This window comes from Malaclemys terrapin, chromosome 1 (genome assembly GCF_027887155.1).
Source record: "Malaclemys terrapin pileata isolate rMalTer1 chromosome 1, rMalTer1.hap1, whole genome shotgun sequence".
Lineage (NCBI taxonomy): Eukaryota > Metazoa > Chordata > Testudines > Emydidae > Malaclemys > Malaclemys terrapin.
This window is the reverse complement of record NC_071505.1, coordinates 207,583,801-207,604,720: the sequence shown is the minus strand read 5'-3', so window position 1 is coordinate 207,604,720 and position 20,920 is coordinate 207,583,801. Positions and strand designations below refer to the sequence as shown.

The 20,920-nt window shown below is 39.1% G+C and overlaps 1 protein-coding gene across 1 annotated transcript in view; it reads left to right on the top strand.

Annotated features, from left to right (window-relative positions):
- Positions 1-20,920, top strand: part of IL1RAPL1 (interleukin 1 receptor accessory protein like 1) — a 1,145,215-nt gene that overhangs the window by 1,106,296 nt on the left and 17,999 nt on the right. The window contains exon 9 of the mRNA XM_054005933.1: positions 19,073-19,216. Coding sequence (XP_053861908.1) covers positions 19,073-19,216 — 144 coding nt within the window. The remainder of the gene's footprint in view (positions 1-19,072; positions 19,217-20,920) is intronic.

Genomic DNA, 20,920 nt, shown 5'->3' with positions numbered 1-20,920 from the left:
TGGAAACTGATAAAAGTTTAGTAGGGCAGGAAATGGGTAATATAACTTCAATCATTTTCTGTAAAAAAAAAAATATATATATATAAGCCCAAAAGTTATAGTTAATAGATTCCTGTTGAAAAATGTACATAAAAATCCCACTAGGAAAGTTACTGCCTTTTCTGAGTCACCCCATTTTGCAGAGATTTTAGTTCTAATGTATTTAATCCAAAGGTCCCTGAGAGGGAGTATTGAGAGACAAACTTCTAAAGGTCTCCCTGTTTTCACTGTCCACTGATATCAGGTGCTTTGAGCCTAACTAATGGCCACAGTAGTCTCCCACTGAGATCATTAGGATGAGACAGAAAGCACCTTGCTAAACAAGACTCTCAATCCACTTGCACACTTTATCTCCTAGAATGGATTCCACTTTGACCCGTGCTATGCCTGATGCTCTCCATACTCCAACAAAATCCCATTGGCTTGAATAAGAAATGAAAGATCAGGACCAATGTCAATTTTTTTATTGTGCTTATTTTTAACCTCTTTATTAAAGGGCCAGTTTCTTACTGTGTTTCTCAGGTGTCTGTTTACATTAAGGCAGCAGTCACTTCTTTAGTTTTGGTAAATTTGGATAAATCCAAAATGGGACCACAAGGGAAACTATCATAAATAATAATACCTTAAGTTTCTTTCCCACCCACTCCAAAATAATAGTACAATAATGCTTTATGGTTATTCTACTGAACTAAGGTATAGCACTTATCTCATAAGATATAAGAATATAGAAATAATCAAATGATCTGTTTGGCTTGGCATTTATACAATTAGTGCTTAGCCATTTATTCTTGCAAATATTGAGTTGGGAAATTAGTCTAAACCAGCTAGTCCGTCTTTGAAGCTTATTAATAGACCAGCAGGTAGGCAGGGGTCTATTCAGAGGTATTTGAACCCATGTCATGAGGTCAATTCAGTAAACACTATAAAATCCCATAAGGTTATCATTTAATAGGAAAATTAATATGTGGATCTTTTAGAATAAATAATTTCAAAGTTTTGGTGAGTTTAAAAACAATAGTTGATTGATATTTAATAGATCTTTTTATTATCATCTCCCCTTCTGTTACTTTTCCGTATCAGCAATAGCAGTAAAACTATGACACTACATAGAACCTACCCGCGTAGGAGCTTTGCCGCTGCCAGCCTTTTAATCTGGCAATATGCATGACCTAAACTTTGCAAATTCACTCTGTTCCTCCTGTTTCCCTTCATGGAGCTGTCAGTATAGCAAACACACCATAGCATGTAGCCTCGTGATGACATGCATATGAAGAAATATTCAGAAAATTAAATCATCATCACAATGAGCAAAAGGTTAGAAATAGCATACTTTTTAAAAAATAACTCTGAATCTGAAATATTCATTTGAAAAGTGACCCCAGTGGGTCTGTAAAATGCAAAAGGTACTATCATGAGCATTCTACATACATTGCACTTTGACAACTGTTTCAGTAAAATGAGAAATTAACCGTGACAGATAAAAATTCTAACTAGTCTCTCAGGTCTCCTAGCTTTGCACAGCTTGCTTAGTTTTCTGCAAATCACCATGACAACATTCTGTTTTAGGTTCCTTGTTTAGACCCACATTTAGTCTCTGCTAGGAATGTGTATTTATTAATTTCTGATTATTTGGTGCAATCGGTAACTAGCAATAAATTAGGGAAATTTGCTTCCCAACATTAAAAGACATCTAGAGCTGTACTACAAGTTTAAGTTTTAATTGCTGACATTTTTTTGTTTTGCAACTTGCTTTTTAAACAAGTAAAAATGCTGCATCTGGAATGCTTATTAGATACATAAACAATGGATTAAAACTTCATAAACTCTATATACAATGCAATATCACTGTTCAAAAAGAAAGTAAAAATGAAAAGCCTTGTTGTTAAATAAAGACCTTTTCCAGTTGTATCAACTCAAAGTAATCATTGATTTAAAACACCTACCCCTCTGGTGTAACTAACTATAAACGTTTTCTGTAATATATTATCATTAGGGATGTTTAATTCTAAACAACTTTCACTCAGTGAAGGCTGATCTCATGAGGTTAAGATCACTAAGTGCTCTGAGACTTTGAAAATGGTAAAATTACTCTGCAAATAGGGTGCAATACAACCAGAGTCCATTTAGATAGATCACGGTAAGAATAACTGAGCTCAGGGATGGGATCTCAAAACTCTCTCTCTCTCTGCCATTCACTGTGTGCCCTTGATCAAGTTACTTAACCTCTGTGTGTCAGTTTTCCTATTTGCAAAATGTGATAATATTACTTACCTACATCACAAAGATACTTGAAAGTGTTTGTTCAGTGTTTTTAAAATATAAAGTGCTATACTACATATGAGTCAAGTATTATTACTCATAATAATATCAGCATCATCTATGGACCACAAAGTGCTCTACAAACATCAATCAAGTGTGAAGCACGAGAGTCCCTGTGAAGATGGTAGTGTACCCATTTAACATGGGAAAACTGAGTTACAGAGAGATTAAAGCCCAGATTTTTCAAGGTATTTAAGAGTTGCACTCAGCATTACGATGCTTAAGGTGATTTGGGGGCCTAAATCTCATTTTCAGAAGGAATTTAGACACTTTGGAATTAGGGATCAGTTAGACATTATAATGCTGAGTGCAGCAGTCTCTCAATACCTTGAAAAATCTGGGCCTAAATGTCTTGCCCAAGTTAACAAAGAGAATCAGTAGAGGAAAGGATGGGAGGAGAACCATAGGAGACATGGTTTCCTCTGCTTTCTGCTAGACATAATCTCTTTACTTCACCATTGTTCAGATCAAGTTATTTTCCTTTTATCCAAGAGAAAAGAATTATGCTTCTTGGATACTGCTTCTTGATTTTGTTAAGTTATCAGTGGTGGCTATCATTTATCATTTGTAAATCTGGTACATCCTCAACTAGATTTTGGAACCCTCCAGAAATAGATTTTGATAGACAACCAAGCACAAGCTAATTAATGGTAGACCGTTTTATAATATATAATGTGTGAATCATGCACTGCAGTATTATATTTCTGTGGGGTTTAAATTCAAGGAAACAGGCCCACAGTTTACCAATATAATAAGTAATACACCGCTACCTTGATATAACGTGACCCGATATAACACAAATTCGGATATAATGTGGTAAAGCAGTGCTCCGGAGGCGGGGAGGGACAGGGCTGCGCACTCTGGTGGATCAAAGCAAGTTCGATATAACGCTGTTTTACCTATTACGCAGTAAGATTTTTTGGCTCCCGATGACAGCGTTATATCGAGGTAGAGGGGTATAATGTAAGACGAGAGAAAGAGAATATCTTTGAATAATGGTATCTCCTGAAAAGTGAGACTCTCTTTTGTCATAGAGCAAATCTTCCACAGTGATGTTTAATTACATGGTAACTTGGAATTACAAAATAGCCTTTAATTGCACATTAACTTGTGGAAAAACTTTGGCTGTGCATTTTAGCAGACAAAACACCATAGAGAAAGTGATCAAATGTTTCACCATGTCATACATTTTTATTTTATATGATTAAGAAGCAAAATATATAAACGAACATAACATTTTCTGTGGTTCATCTACCAGTGGGGCAGACACAGGGCTCTGCTATTTTCCCCTTTATTATAGCAAATCATAGCCAATGTCTTTTTTGCAGCTTGTATGCATATCTTCTTGGCCCACTGTCCCCACTGCATTCTTGCGTCTTGCTCCACAGTAGCAGTTACACCAGTATGCTTTGTTTGTTTACTTACCTGTCATAACTAGTGTGCTGGTCAAAACATTTCAAATGAAAGATTTTCCCATTGGAAAATGTAGTTTTGTCAAAATCCGAATTTTCAGAAGGAAAAGATCAATTTTTGACTGACTTTTCCAATGGGAAAATTTGAAGAAGAGAAAAAGTAGTTGTTGCTCTGTATAATATATTCTGCTGACCTCTGTAGTATCAGTACCACCCGCCTTCATAATGATGAAGCTTGAGAAGGGCCAGCTAATATCTAAAGGCTGGAGAAAGGATCTCATGTTTTCTACACATCGTACTCCTAATTCATTCATCCATCCACAGAGCATTGTTCTCTTGCTGAGAAAATACAGATGGTAAAGGACTCTGGCTAGATCAACAGAAAGATCAGCTTTCTTGTACTGAACTTCAAAAGTAAATTCAGGAGTCATATTGTACATGAAGTTCATTTCTTCAGCCCTGAAGGGAATATCTCACTTGCACATGACACCCACTGAGACAGCCATGCATCAAGTCTACCAGCTCTCAGTCATGCAATTCTGCTGTCCTAATATCTCCAGATCAGCCTTAGCCTGGATGGCAGTAAATTAGGTGGATAAGGTATGTAATGCTTTTCCAACATAGGTCAGAAAAATCAATTCACATATCATCTGGCCTTCAATGTCAAATAACACAGATCAACGTTAAATAAAGCTCCCAGGTAAAATACAGGCAGTCTTATCTTAGCCAGAAGAGTAATGTTGCATCACCCTTAAGCAGGCATATTTCAAATAAGATATTCCCGGTTAAAAAGGATCAGTTGTTTGTTCAAACTCTGGACGTTATACTGATGTTGATAAGAGAAAAAAAATTGAGACCAGTGGACCTGAGAGATAATTTAGCATCGACCAATCTCAATCTCAATCAGTTTTATCTCCAAATCCTACTAGCTCGCTGAAATCTATATCCATCAGAATCATTTTCAGTTCACTGCCGTGCCCTTTCAACTAGCTTCACTCCCAAGAACATTCACCTAAGTGCTGGTCACTATGAGTGCAGCAGTGTGGGAGGGAGTTTCATTAATTCTTTATGTAGGCTGGCTCCTCTGAGCTCCTTCACTGTAGAACACAAAGAAAGTCATTGGAATGTCATCACAGATATTTCAGTGGTTGTCTTTGGTGGTGAAAACAAAACAAGAGCTCATTAAGGTCAACCCATATGATCAGGCATCAGAACCAGATGATATTTACATAGAATGAGAAAATATGTACCTCCAAGGAGAAAATCTGGAGGTCAGAGACATGAATTCAAATATTTTAGTCATTTTCTCCTTTCCCAGGAGCCATTGCTCCACTCTGATTCTACTCAGCTCAGTCAATCTTAGTTGTGTCAATGGGTTATTTGCAAAAGTAAGGTACTTGCAGAAGTTGCTCAAAATTAAATGGGCTCCATGAGGAAGTCAGAAGGAAAACAGAAGCTTAATGTGGGCACATCCTTGCATTTCCTCCAGGCTAATGAATGAGACCTCTCATGGACGTATCTCTGAGTATTGCATCCATAGGGAGCTAGCCACTAATGACAGGATTAAAGTCATTGGAAGCTGTAGATGCTCAGCCCCTCTGAAAATCAAACCATAAGAGAAATGGAGGCCCTTTTGGACCACCCTATGGAGAAGATAGAAAAGGTCCTGTAGAAGATAAAAATTCTCTCTTCCTCCTAGAGAATAAGAGTATTTGTCCTTATTTTGTATTCTCTTCAAACCACTTCACACTGTTGGGTAGAGATTTTAATTCCTTCAAGGTTTGTGCTTGCGAGCTTCACTCAGCAAATGGGTAAATTACCTGCCTTTTTAAAATTCCTCTTATATTTTCACCAGCACCAGATGCTCCATCAGACTTGCTCTACAGCACTTTTCTCACTAGTGCTTTTCACCTTTATTAGAATACAGCTCTTCCAGACATCTGTCTCATCCATTGCCCAAGGAGGAAATCCTTCATTCCCTTTGATATTAGAAAGGCCCTTAAAATTTATCTTCCCTTCAAAACTCAGAGGCAATTTTCATCCTGCACAAAGGCCGCAAACTGGGATCACAAGGTTTCAGGCCAGGATCACCCTAAGTAGACCAAAAACAGTATTTCAAAATCACATAAGTGAGGGTTTCTCAAAAATCAGGAATCATTTGTTTAGATGCCTTTTGGCCAGAGTGATGTAGAAGCTTTGGTGGAGTAGCAGTGTGAGGCAGCCACCTGGGAGTCATTGCACATCACCACAAAACACAGCCGAAGTAGTATGATGGCTTTGGCACACAGTGTTTTCAGTCACTGAGATCTCAGGCCAGTCCTGCTGCGATAGACTGTTCCCAAACTCCCTTCCATGCCCTCAAAACATTTTTTTGTTTGTTTGGAATTTTAGGTGGTAACCCAAACGGACTGAAATGTTTAGTGATCCTCATCCCCACTGAAGTGGAGAATCTGGTCAAAATTAATCTAGAGTCCATATTAGCCCAGATCGTGAGATATTTGGGCAGACCCCATACTGATTGCCTTTCAGGTAAAATTAACAAAATGAATGTGCTTCCCTGGATACTGTATATCCTGAGAATCTCCCAGTTACTATTCTTCCATTTTATTTTAGAAAAATTAGTGAATTTTTTAAAATATTTTTCGGGGGCAGGGGAGGAGATGAGGAGGCCTAGACTGGCTTTGTGTAAATTGCAATTCCCAATCACATCTGGAGGCTTCTATTTCCCCAACTGGCAGGCAGCCTTATGGCTCCAGAACACAACAAAGCTGATCCCTCCCTGGCTGCTGGTGGAACAAGAGTTGTTACATCCCTTCCCATTGGCAGGAATACTGGATACAGCATATTGCCATTTTCATCATAAAATGTCACCTACAGCATTATCTATAAAACATGGGTCCCTTTGGCTAGGACAATTAAATTCCATCCCTTCTCTCTCTTGGATGCTCTACTTTGGGGCAACCCCCATTGTTGACAATTGACAAGAAGCCATTAATGTGGAGAGGGTGGATAGATAAAAGGATAATTTGGATTTGTCAATTGATCTTAGAGGATCAGTTTCTGCCATTCAAGGACTCCAGCAACAATATTACCATATGACATATGCCAGAGGCCTCATGCATATCCTTGGAATTTTTATATATCATAGACAGCAATCTCCTAACTCAAAAAGTGTTGCATTCAACATGGGGGATTCTGTACTAGATCTTGTTGTGACAGATAAAGAGGAACTGATCACCGAATGAAAAATAAATGGTAGTTTAGGTAGCAGGGATCATGACTTGATCACATTTATAATGTACAAATACAATAAAGTCCAGACCACTGATATTTTATACACACTTGCTGCTTTAAAAGGGCCAATTTCACAAAGCTAAAAACAATTCTGAGCCAGCTCAGCTGGGAGGAAGAATTTAATCATAAAAATATAAATAATAATTGGGATTTGTTTAAGAACATTTTACTAGATGCCCACAATCCCACAATTGAGGAAGAAGGCCATAGTGGTTAAAAAACTGGCCTGGTTTAGAGGGGAAGTGAAGGCAGCTATAAAAAAATAAAAGTAATATATAACAAATGGAAGAAAGAGGAAGTTGACAGTAATGAATATTAATCATAATAGTAGAATTGTAAAAAATTGATAAGGGAAGCAAAGGGACTGGTCAGCAGAGGCAAGGACAAATAAAGCTACTATAAGAAGGGTGCAAAACTGGTTGGAAAACCATTCCCAGGGAGTAGTTATCAGTGGTTTATAGTCATGCTGGAAGGACATAACGAGTGGGGTCCCATAGGGATCAGTTCTGGGTCTAGTTCTGTTCAATATCTTCATCAGTGATTTAGATCAGTGGTTCCCAAACTTGTTCCGCCACTTGTGCAGGGAAAGCACTGCTTCCAGCAGCTCCCATTGGCCTGGAGCAGTGAACCATGGCCACTGGGAGCTGCATTCGGCCGAACCTGCGGACGCGGCAGGTAAACAAACCAGCCCGGCCTGCCAGGGGCTTTCCCTGCACAAGAGGCGGATCAAGTTTGGGAACCACTGATTTAGATAATGGCATGGAGAGTACACTTATAATCTTTGTTGATGATACCACGGTGGTAGGGGTTACAAGTGCTTTGGAGGATAGGATTAAAATTCAAAATGATCTGGGCAAACTGGAGAAACGGTCTGAAGTAAATAGGATGAAATTCAGTAAGAACAAATGCAAAGTACTCCACTTAGGAAGGAACAATCAGTTGCACACATACAAAATGGGAAATGACTGCCTAGGAAGGAGTACTGTGGAAAGGGATCTGGGGGTCATAGTGGACCACAAGCAAACTATGAGTCAACAGTGTAAGGCTGTTGCAAAAAAAGTGAACATCATTCTGGGATGTATTAGCAGGAGTGTTGTAAGCAAGACACAAGAAGTAATTCTTCTGCTCTACTCTACGCTGATTAGGCCTCAACTGGAGTATTGTGTCCAATTCTGGGTGCCACATTTCAGGTAGGATGTGCACAAATTGGAGAGAGTCCAGGGAAGAGTGACAAAAATGATTAAAGGTCTAGAAAACATGACCTATGAGGGAAGATTGAAAAAAATGAGTTTGTTTAGTCTGGAAAAGAGAAGAATGGGGGGGGACATAATAATAGTTTTCAGGTACATAAAAGTTTGTTATAAGGAAGAGGAAGAAAAATTGTTTTTCTTAATCTCTGAGACTAGGACAAGAAGCAATGGGCTTAAACTGCAGCAAGGGAGGTTTAGGTTGGACATTAGCATAAGCGCCAACTCCATGGGTGCTCCGGGGCTGGAGCACCCACAGGGAAAAATTAGTGGGTGCTCTGCATCCACCGGAAGACAAGCTCCCCTCCCCACCTCACCTCACCTCCTCCTCCACCTCTGCCTCCTCCCTTTAGTGCGCGGGGGTAGGGACTTTGGGGAAGGGGTTGGAATGGAGGCGGGACAGGGGCAAGAGGGGGTGGGGCAGGGTGGAGTCAGGGTGGTGCCTGGGACAGAGGGGGGTCGAGCACTCACTGTTGCGAGCAGAAGTCAGCGCCTATGGACGTTAGGAACAATTTCCTAACTGTCAAGGTGGTTAAGCACTAGAATAAATTACCTAGGGAGGTTGTGGAATCTCCATCATTAGAGATTTTTAAGAGCAGGTTAGACAAACACCTGTCAGGAATGGTCTAGATAATACTTAGTCCTGCCATGAGTGCAGAGGACTGGACTAGATGAGCTCTTAAGGTCCCTTCCAGTCCTATGATTCTATGAATACAAACTATCTGATCCAACTGCATAGCATTACTTGCAGCTTAAGCATCCCTTGAAAGACGTATTTGGTCTCGATGCACTGGGAGCACCAAAGGCTGCAGGATTGTTGTTGATGTAAACAAAGTTTCATAGGTTCACCCAACCAGCTATATAGCCTGTTATGACTTCCTGAACCAAAAGACCCTGCCTAATTTAGATTGCCTGGAACAAAGCTTTGTATATGTCTTTGAACTCTAGCCAATGGGGAAGTGCCTTGCAAAACATTAAAAACTCTACTATCAATCTACTATTAAGGTTGATCGAGCAGAAAATAATTTAATTCACACTGGTCCCCACACAGGTTACAGTGCATGGGCCCTGCCAAAATAGACTGCTGCTGGAATTGTGAGTCTCCCAGAGCAAAGCTGGCTCATATGTTTTGGGACTGTCCCAAGATACAATCCTTTTGGCTAGAAGTAGGCAAGAGATTAATATGATAATAGATACGTCCTTAAAAATTACTTCCCAGAACTGTGTTTTGGGATATATCCCATCATCTTGGAAGCTCTCCAACTCACTGAAAGCTTGGTTCTCTAGAGCAGTGCTTATAACCAAATGACTCTTATTGCTTAGATGAAACAGCAGACTGCCATCGAGGATAGAAACTTGGCTCATTGACTTGGCTGATCTGGCAGCTACAGAGCATGTAACGTTTCAGAGAAAAGTGACCTCAGACAAATTTGAAAAGATTTGATCTAACTTTTTAAAAACCTGTGATTAGTTCCTGGCAGATAGAAACAGATGTCATTCTCCTTTCCCCTCCCTGTTGCTTTTCTTCCTTTTCTTTCCCTTCCTTCCCTTTTTTTCTGTTCTTCACTTATTTCACAGGGAAAAAATAATAAAATATACATTAAAAAAATTATTTCCCAGGTCTATGCTTACAGTTTGTATTTGGAGGTACTGTTTGTCAGTAAACATCTTCTGTGCTGGCAACAGACTGACTACAGAAGAACAGATGTCTTACCTTTTAATTCTTTTCTATTGTCTGGCTACACTAGTGCAAATATCCATGTATGAGAACATACATTATGTAGGTCAGGATCAGTGGTTACTGATAGTTACTGACTACAGTGTTCCCTAGTAAAATAGTTAAAGCCTCTGCAGGGCTTATATTGTTTCTTCCCAGGAAGGGCTTTTTTGTATTCCTTCAGTTCCTCGGTTGCCTGTAATCCATTAGTGTTTTTTTATATATAAAATAATTTTCATTAGTTAGGTTAGGGTGTTTAACCGCTTTGTTTTCAGCCATGGAAATCATCAACAATAAACTACTGAAGGCATGCTCAAAAACTCCAAATAGGGCATTGGCTGTAACTTCCCTTACTAGAGTAGAAAGACTGTCTCATTATGCAGTCAGACCACACACATACATACACACACACACACACACACAACAGGTAAGAAATATTGTTTGGTCTTATGCAGAGCAATATTCAGTGGAATTCTTCAAGCCATCAGTGTTTCAACTAAGTCACTGTACTAGGGTGGTTTGCCTTATATGGTATAGAAGATCACCCCTGTTCATTATAGGTCTAGCAGTATATAGGGATGATAATGCATGTTGAGGAAGCATAGGCAAGCTTAACTCAGGACCTGTCTTCTATGGGTTTGTGTCTGACCTCAAAACATTCTATTTACTTTGATTATTTTAATTTCGGTTGCCATATTTATAATGGTACTAAAATTCCATTTTCCAGAAAAATTCCAGTATTCTATGAGTTTAGTTCCTCAGCTTTCATAGCAGATCTGTTGACAAAGTTTTAATGGTAGCATCACTGTCATGACACTATAATGCTGTTTTATGAGTTAAGGAGCTTAAGTAAGCCAAATTGCTCATCTCAAGAACATTTTCAGTCATTAGGACTTGATTATGGCCTATATTCCACAGACTGATGGTGATGATTGACTATTCAGACTTCAGTGAGACAAGAAGAAGCAACTCCTTTTGTAACCTTCGCAAACAAACTACAGGTCTAATAGTTCCCTCTGCCGTAATATCCGAAATTCTGTAAGACTTCCAAGATTTCAAATGGGAGCTCATCATATGAGATATGTTACTAACAGGTTTTTACACTAGAATGTCTGTTAATTGTTCCTAATGACTTCAACAATTAGGCAAAAATGTAAGTTCCCAATAGAAACAAAACTCCATTATAATAAAACTCTGAACCACTATGTTTGTTAATGTATTAAACTTGTATATCTGATATTATACAAGACAATCTGTTTATATGCTAGCAAAAGCTTTTTCCAGGTTTCACTCTGAAAGAGCAACAGAATGGGAATTATCATCAGCTATTTTCTTAAATAAGAAATGATTGTAGAAAAAAAAATGTTCTAGTAGTCATCTAAGAACTCTGCATGTTCTTTGTTTGTCGGACCAATTCTAAGAATTCCTAGCGTGATTCATAGTTACTTTAGATATAGTTTATATACAGCCAAAAGTGTACATTTGATCTTCTCTCTGATTTCCCCGCTCCCCCGGGAAAAAAAAGTTTTCTGCCACTATTATACACAATCTCAGATCTAATCAGTATATATTTTGAGACCAAATATATAACCCAAGACATTCTATAACCTTGTTTCATAAATCAGTAAGGCTATTGGCCTTTTCATTCCCAAGAAAACTGCAGTACGGCACCTCTATGGAAAACCTTAGCGATAGTACTAAACTTGCTCCCAGATCCCTGGTCTCGGTCAGGGCAGTGCTATGTAAGAATTCTCAACCCATACTTTCAGAGGTATAGGTTGACCTATACAAGCTGTGGGACTTGATTGTCCAAGATAAGCAGAATCATGTAAGAATATAGAAAAGACAGAAATAGGTACCTTATGCCCAAATGCTGCAGAGAATTATATACATGCTTAATCTGAGAGAGTCTGAGTAGTCCCACTGCTTTTGATGAGATTATTCACAGTCCTTAAAGTTAAGAAATCTGTGTAAGTCATTTCAAGATTGAGGCCTGACATAGTAGTATAGTTTCATAGATTCATAGATTCATAGATTATAGGACTGGAAGGGACCTCGAGAGGTCATCGAGTCCAGTCCCCTGCCCGCATGGCAGGACCAAATACTGTCTAGACCATCCCTGATAGACATTTATCTAACCTACTCTTAAATATCTCCAGAGACGGAGATTCCACAACCTCCCTAGGCAATTTGTTCCAGTGTTTAACCACCCTGACAGTTAGGAACTTTTTCCTAATGTCCAACCTAGACCTCCCTTGCTGCAGTTTAAACCCATTGTTTCTGGTTCTATCCTTAGAGGCTAAGGTAAACAAGTTCTCTCCCTCCTCCTTATGACACCCTTTTAGATACCTGAAAACTGCTATCATGTCCCCTCTCAGTCTTCTCTTTTCCAAACTAAACAAACCCAGTTCTTTCAGCCTTCCTTCATAGGTCATGTTCTCAAGACCTTTAATCATTCTTGTTGCTCTTCTTTGGACCCTTTCCAATTTCTCCACATCTTTTTTAAAATGCGGCGCCCAGAACTGGACACAATACTCCAGCTGAGGCCTAACCAGAGCAGAGTAGAGCGGAAGAATGACTTCTCGTGTCTTGCTCACAACACACCTGTTAATGCATCCCAAAATCATGTTTGCTTTTTTTGCAACAGCATCGCACTGTTGACTCATATTTAGCTTGTGGTCCACTATAACCCCTAGATCCCTTTCTGCCGTACTCCTTCCTAGACAGTCTTTTCCCATTCTGTATGTGTGAAATTGATTTTTCCTTCCTAAGTGGAGCACTTTGCATTTGTCTTTGTTAAACTTCATCCTGTTTAACTCAGACCATTTCTCCAATTTGTCCAGATCATTTTGAATTATGACCCTGTCCTCCAAAGTAGTTGCAATCCCTCCCAGTTTGGTATCATCCGCAAACTTAATAAGCGTACTTTCTATGCCAATATCTAAGTCGTTGATGAAGATATTGAACAGAGCCGGTCCCAAAACAGACCCCTGCGGAACCCCACTCGTTACGCCTTTCCAGCAGGATTGGGAACCATTAATAACAACTCTCTGAGTATGGTTATCCAGCCAGTTATGCACCCACCTTATAGTAGCCCCATCTAAATTGTATTTGCCTAGTTTATCGATAAGAATATCATGCGAGACCGTATCAAATGCCTTACTAAAGTCTAGGTATACCACATCCACCGCTTCACCCTTATCCACAAGGCTCGTTATCCTATCAAAGAAAGCTATCAGATTGGTTTGACATGATTTGTTCTTCACAAATCCATGCTGGCTGTTCCCTATCACCTTACCACCTTCCAAGTGTTTGCAGATGATTTCCTTAATTACTTGCTCCATTATCTTCCCTGGCACAGAAGTTAAACTAACTGGTCTGTAGTTTCCTGGGTTGTTTTTATTTCCCTTTTTATAGATGGGCACTATATTTGCCCTTTTCCAGTCTTCTGGAATCTCTCCCGTCTCCCATGACTTTCCAAAGATAATAGCTAGAGGCTCAGATACCTCCTCTATTAGCTCCTTGAGTATTCTAGGATGCATTTCATCAGGCCCGGGTGACTTGCAGGCATCTAACTTTTCTAAGTGATTTTTAACTTGTTCTTTTTTTATTTTATCCGCTAAACCTACCCCCTTCCCATTAGCATTCACTATGTTAGGCATTCCTTCAGACTTCTCGGTGAAGACCGAAACAAAGAAGTCATTAAGCATCTCTGCCATTTCCAAGTTTCCTGTTACTGTTTCTCCCTCTTCACTAAGCAGTGGGCCTACCCTGTCTTTGGTCTTCCTCTTGCTTCTAATGTATTGATAAAAAGTCTTCTTGTTTCCTTTTATTCCCGTAGCTAGTTTGAGCTCATTTTGTGCCTTTGCCTTTCTAATCTTGCCCCTGCATTCCTGTGTTGTTTGCCTATATTCATCCTTTGTAATCTGTCCTAGTTTCCATTTTTTATATGACTCCTTTTTATTTTTTAGATCGTGCAAGATCTCGTGGTTAAGCCAAGGTGGTCTTTTGCCACATTTTCTATCTTTCCTAACCAGCAGAATAGCTTGCTTTTGGGCCCTTAATAGTGTCCCTTTGAAAAACTGCCAACTCTCCTCAGTTGTTTTTCCCCTCAGTCTTGATTCCCATGGGACCTTACCTATCAGCTCTCTGAGCTTCCCAAAATCTGCCTTCCTGAAATCCATTGTCTCTATTTTGCTGTTCTCCCTTCCACCCTTCGTTAGAATTGCAAACTCTATGATTTCATGATCACTTTCACCCAGGCTGCCTTCTACTTTCACATTCTCAACGAGTTCCTCCCTATTTGTTAAAATCAAGTCTAGAACAGCTTCCCCCCTAGTAGCTTTTTCAACCTTCTGAAATAAAAAGTTGTCTCCAATGCAGTCCAAGAATTTGTTGGATAGTCTGTGCCCCGCTGTGTTATTTTCCCAACATATATCCGGATAGATGAGGTCCCCCATCACCACCAAATCTTGGGCTTTGGATGATTTTGTTAGTTGCTTGAAAAAAGCCTCATCCACCTCTTCCACCTGGTTAGGTCGCCTGTAGTAGACTCCTAGCATGACATCTCCCTTGTTTTTTGCCCCTTTAAGCCTAACCCAGAGACTCTCAACACTTCCGTCTCCTATGTCCATCTCTACCTCAGTCCAAGTGTGTACATTTTTAATATATAAGGCAACACCTCCTCCCTTTTTCCCCTGTCTATCCTTCCTGAGCAAGCTGTACCCATCCACACCAACATTCCAATCATGTGCATTATCCCACCAAGTTTCAGTGATGCCAACAATGTCATAGTTGTATTTATTTATTAGCACTTCCAGTTCTTCCTGCTTATTCCCCATACTTCTCGCATTTGTATGTAGGCATCTAAGATACTGGTTTGATCTTTCCTCCCAGTTTTGTCCTGACTCTCCTTTCTCTCTGCCAATATAGCCCACACTCCCTCTTGTTTCCGACCCATCTCCCCGGTCTCCATGTTCCCCACTTACCTGTGGGCTTTGCTCACCTGTCCCCGTCGAACCTAGTTTAAAGCCCTCCTCACTAGGTTAGCCAGTCTGTGTCCGAATAGTTACACAGCTATAAAATCCCATATCCACTGTAAAGGTGTTGGCAGTCCCTATATGTCCCCTTTTGGCCTGGTGTGGTGCTGCAGGTGTGCCCCACCTCAATGTTTCACAGTAATAACTTTGCCTGAGGAAAGGAGAAGCCAACACACGTTAACAAAATGACCCCATTTTAATAAGGCTTCAGGACAGAAGCAATTACAATAAACAGTTTGTTAGGTCCTCTCCTCGGGATCCAGGTTCAGAGCTCCCAAAATTAATGTCCACAACACCAGGTCTCCCAATCTGATTAGGCTGGTCTCCTGGAGCTTGAGAGAAACCACCACCCACTTCAGCCTGCCTGGCTTTTACTTCCCTTTCCCTTATTTAGTTTCCTCTTTCTGTTTCATATAGCCTGGGCCTAGCTCAGGGTAGGGCCAGGCCTCCTTGATTACCCCAGGCTTTCCCAGCTGTAGGTCCAGCCTGTCCCTTAAACAGGAAGTACACTCCTTCACATCCACTTATAATTATCCAGAATATCCAAAGCATAATTTGTATTTAGTAACTCAATTGTATACAGAGTAACAACTAGTCTCCAAAGGAAGCCAAATTAGTCTAAGGTATGAAGCTCAGGGGATATCTTTTTTTTATTATTATTATTATTTACTTCTCTGTACAAATGCGGTAAATAAATAAATAACCTGTGTGCCACTGCTGAGGAGGTTTATCAAAAATTAAAGCCAGGTGCAGATCAAAGATACGTCCCAGAAGTGCACCTGATAATTACAGTAGGATTAGTGTAAAATGAGTGCATTTATTACCACCCCTATCATTCTGTATGTTTAGAGAGGGCATGTGCTTTATTTTAATTAGCAGTTTCTTTCACTGGATTGCTTGGCCAAACCATCCTGATAAACAGAAAAAATGTAGCCATTGGTCAAAATGCTTGTAGCAAATCTCATTTTAAATGGAAGCAATTTATTCAGAAACCAATCTACTACTGCAGCAGTAATCAATGTGTTTTCCCTTAGAGTAGACCCGTTCTTGTTCTGCTGAAGGACTATTGTTAATTGCCTGTAACTAAATAATTGCTGTGCTCTTGAATGTAACTCTTTGCCACTTGTTCATTTGTTGCGTTTAACAGAATGCCAGTTCCCCTAAGGTTCTGCCTGGTAATTTTCCTTTACAATTTTCACCATTCAGTCTCAGTCCCTTAAACAGGGCAAGGTTTGTAATTTTAACATCATCATACAAAGGCTAAACAGATTTTAAAAGGTTTGCACTTTTTGTTTCTCCCTCTGATGTGGAATTGTGCTGAAACTGAACCTTTTTAAAATGCTGCCACTCCAAGCAACTTGAACTTGAGCAGAAAAAGCACATCACACTTCAAAGACAGTGTAACACTTGCTGTAGCAACCATGCCTAAAGTTTAATACAAAAGATAGAATAAAGCAATGGAGTGTGAAGACAAGTACGTCTTGCAACCTTTGCTTACAGTCTAGTGTTAATGGTCACTACATAACAATATCCAGCTATTATACAACACTTTTCATCAGTCAATCTCAAAGTGCTTTAAGGAAGTCAGTATCATTATCCCCACTTTACAGATGGGGAAACCAAGGCACAGGAAAGCTTTGTACGGACCCAGGGGGTAAATCGGGCTGGTACTCAGATGGCTAGCCTGTGCCACTACCACAACGGCCACACTGCAATTTTTAACACTTACTTGAGGAACCAACCTGGTCCCAGTCTGTTTACCTGGACTGGGAGGTATGCTTCCAGGTGCAGTGTAGACAGACCCTCAGGATCAGTGAATGCTCTTATGAATGTTGCTGTGTTGCTCTGTCAAGGGTTATGAGGCAATGCTATATGAATTCAGATTGATTTTATTAAAAGGAAATAACTATACATGCTATACTTGCTCTAGAGATGTTTATAATTCCAATAGTGGAAAATGTACTTTAAAACAGACCCTGTATTGACCAAAGTACTACTTTTTATATAGCATATTAGTTTGCACATTGATGGTGGAAAGACAACTACATACCGTGTTTTCTATTTAATCGCTCTATTGTTAATTTGGGGAACATTTTGTTTTTGAATAGTAAAGTTTTTCTTGCCTTTAATGCATCGTAACAGCAGGCATATAAGTTGTATATTTTGCACCTAGCAACATAGCATATTAATTCCCCATATTCTGGTTACCACTGAACAGCTGCATCACTTGTGGTGCAAAATGATAAACAGGCTGCTGTAAGCCAGTGTAGTGTAATTTCCATCTCCATTTATTTTCAAATATATTGTATTACTAGCCTATGCAAACTGTTTTTTTTTAAGTAAGCCTCCTCCCTACAGACCAGAAAAGTACTGAAAGTATGAAATAACAAGCACTGGTCTTAAAAATGTTAACACAAAGGAGTTTCTACCACAGTTTAGACACTAATTATATGGAATGTAAATACTTTTATTTCATTGTTTTACACTTTTAGTGTCCTCTGGGGAGCAATGAAACCTTTTTAACAGTTGTGTGTATCAGAATAATAAAAAGTGTCCATTTATTGGTAAAACATAGTAAAATTAAATGGAACTTTTCTCTAATCTTTTATTTTGTTAATTAAATTGTATAATAATGTATTATTACATATGCATAACCAAAAAGATTTACCTGGATAACTAGAAAGTTTACATTACTTAACCCAAGTACATGCTGCCCAAATGGAGGCAAATGTTACGAAGACAGGATGTTGTTTATAGGGCACAGTGCCCCTTAGTAATGCATTATATAAAGTTTTCCTTATGGCACTCTGTATTCTCTTCCAGTTATCAGCTAAAATGTGTCCATTCAATTTCTAAATCCTGTCCCAGTTCTTCTTCAAAACTGGAGGTTAGAAATATTTAAAATTAATGGGTTTTCCTGGGATACACCAAGTTACTGCTCCTCTCTAATTTTAATATAACAAACAAACCAACCCTTTGGAGCTTTGCACTATTTTTTTTTCTTTTTGCATTCTGATTTCTTATTTGAAAAGTAGTGAGAATAATAACAAAAAAATGGACTCAAAAGAGTTACTTCTGCTTTCTTGAGTATTCAACTATTGGAAGTAGGAACAACAGACAATGATGACTATAGGTTATTGTTATTATCTGATAAATGACATCACCAAGGAGATTGCTGTTGTCAGACAGATATGGCTGCATTTGATTGGATTCTCCATCCTGAGGGATTCAACTGCATGACAATGATCTCCATCTATCAGGTGAATCTCCAGTGGTCCAATGTAACAAAGGAAGAGCGGTCATGCTTTGAATCTGAATGTCTGAACTGACAAATTGTGATGATTTGCAACATCTAAACAAAAGACCTTCCTGTTTAGGGGGAACCGGGGGGTGGGGGGGTGGGGAGGAATTACAGATTAACAGGAAACTGTGTCAAAGATATTAACACAAAACTGAGGAATGGGATTTTGGGGTTCCCAGGATGATTTGTCTTCATATCCCACAAGCATTTTTATTTATATTTTGAAAAAGTAAAATGGTTCTCTTTAATCTAATGCAATTGACAGAAACCCATCATGAAACATAGCTGTGTGTTCTGATCTTTTGTGTGAGGTGGGAGGAAGAGGGTTGTGTCTGCCTTCAGCTCCACAAAAGGAGAGCTGTTATATGTGCTTAAAATATGAATGGTGTGACATCATATATCTATTGCAAACAAAACAGTGATATACAGCTATATATTAAACGCAGCACAGAACACTGAGTAAAAATAGTTGACTGACTTTTCACATAACCTATTTAAAATGTGGTATGAGGGTATTTACATATATATAAAGGAAAAACTGCATTATCTGTACATTTCTCAAAGTGTCCCATCAATAATCTGGAAAATTAAGTGCAAAAATCCTGCATTTGTATTCTACTGTTATCTTCAAACTGCAAAATATCTCCAGTGTTAACCTTTCTCCAGTGCTGAATGTGGTTATTACATTTTATAATTCTTTGCAGAGCTGATGTATACAGTTGAGCTTGCTGGTGGGCTTGGTGCTATTCTGCTGCTGCTTGTTTGTTTAGTGACTATCTACAAGTGTTACAAGATTGAGATTATGCTCTTCTACAGGAATCATTTTGGAGCTGAAGAACTAGATGGAGGTAAGGCAGCTTCTCAGCATATTTCCTACTTTCTAAATTTGCCTGGCTCTTTTTTCAAGTGATTAATTTTCATTGTGGAGCAAGAAGTGTTAACAATGCGGCAACCATCAGTGGCGTTTCTCTCACTGCATTAGGCACTGCATTGAAAATGCATCCCTAGACAGCAGCTTAGAAGCAATGATTGTTTGACTGTTGCATTTGCTGCTCTGCAGATCTCTGGGAGACACCTATATCTTTTAGATTTTTACTCCCAACACCAAATGTAAATTACAAACATTCTATCAATATTGAAAGCCAACTTCACTTCCCCATAAGCAAGTGTCTCCTCTAATTATATTTCCCCAAAATGTTAAGAGGTTGAAGTGAATCTGAATTTGCTCCTTGTTTAAGCTGATCCGTTTTGATAAACTCAAGAGCATAGACTGGTGGGTAAATTCCAAAACACACAGTACAGTTTATTACTTAACTGTTTAGAGAGTGGCTCATGTTGATTAGACTAGTTGTTCTGCAGATGTGGTGATTCAAAGACACCTAGTTTAAACAATAGTAATTGGCATTATTTGCACTGACCTATATCTGAATTATACACTAATTGGGGGAGGGATAGCTCAGTGGTTTGAGTATTGGCTTGCTAAATCCAGCATTGTGAGTTCAATCCTTGAGGGGGCCACTTAGGGATCTGGGGCAAAAAACAGTATTTGGTCCTGCTAGTGAAGGCAGGGGGCTGGACTCAATGACCTTTCAAGGTCCCTCCCAGTTCTGTGAGATAGGTATATCTCCATATATTATTATTATTACTACTACTTTTACCATTGAAGAAATATGTTGTATTTGTCTCTAACCACACTAATCAGTGTCACAGCTGAATAACAAACTAGATTGAACACTGGGCTTTGATTAATTAGGCTTTGTACCTTCAATCAGAGTTCTTGCTGTTTCAGGCTGCTACCATATGTGTACACTATATCCTTATTTACTAAAACCCTATTGAAAAAAGGGTGTTAACCACTATTGAAGATACAAGGTGTGGATAGATGATATCTTGTTATATTTTATAGTGTGATGTGTGTGGAATGGGAGATGTTAGCCAAATCTGTCACAGTGAGGATGAACAGAGGCAGTAAAATTGTAGGGGCCTATGTTATGTCATAGGATGGTGCACATTACACTTAGGATCCCCAGGAGTTGACCCACTTTTCCCTATAGTATAAAAATATGCAAAGATGTGAAGAAGTTAGTGCCCAAACAACAAAATTAGAATCAAGTAATCTCATCTGGTACACACACACACACACACACACACACAAATATATCAGTATCTTGCATCAATGTGTCACCTTCTACTGAGAGATCACAAAATGCTTTGCAACATTTTTGTGTTAATTCATGTAACACCCCAGTGTGATAGATTAGTATTTCTACTCTCACAATGAGTAAACTGAGACGTAAAGAGATTGTGACTTGTTCAGCATCACGCAGGTTTTTGGTAAAACCTGTTTTCCTTGGGAACCAACTAACAAAGCAAACTATCCTCTCTCTTTGTACAGATCCTTCTCCAGCTTGCAGTTCTTGCTTTCTAGAATTTGAATACTCACATGGTCAGAAACATTACACACTAGTCTTGTAACTTCATTCTGAGATCCAAATCTCCCATTTAAGAATAATAACCACAAAGCACTCTTAGCAAGAAACTGAGTTAGGTTT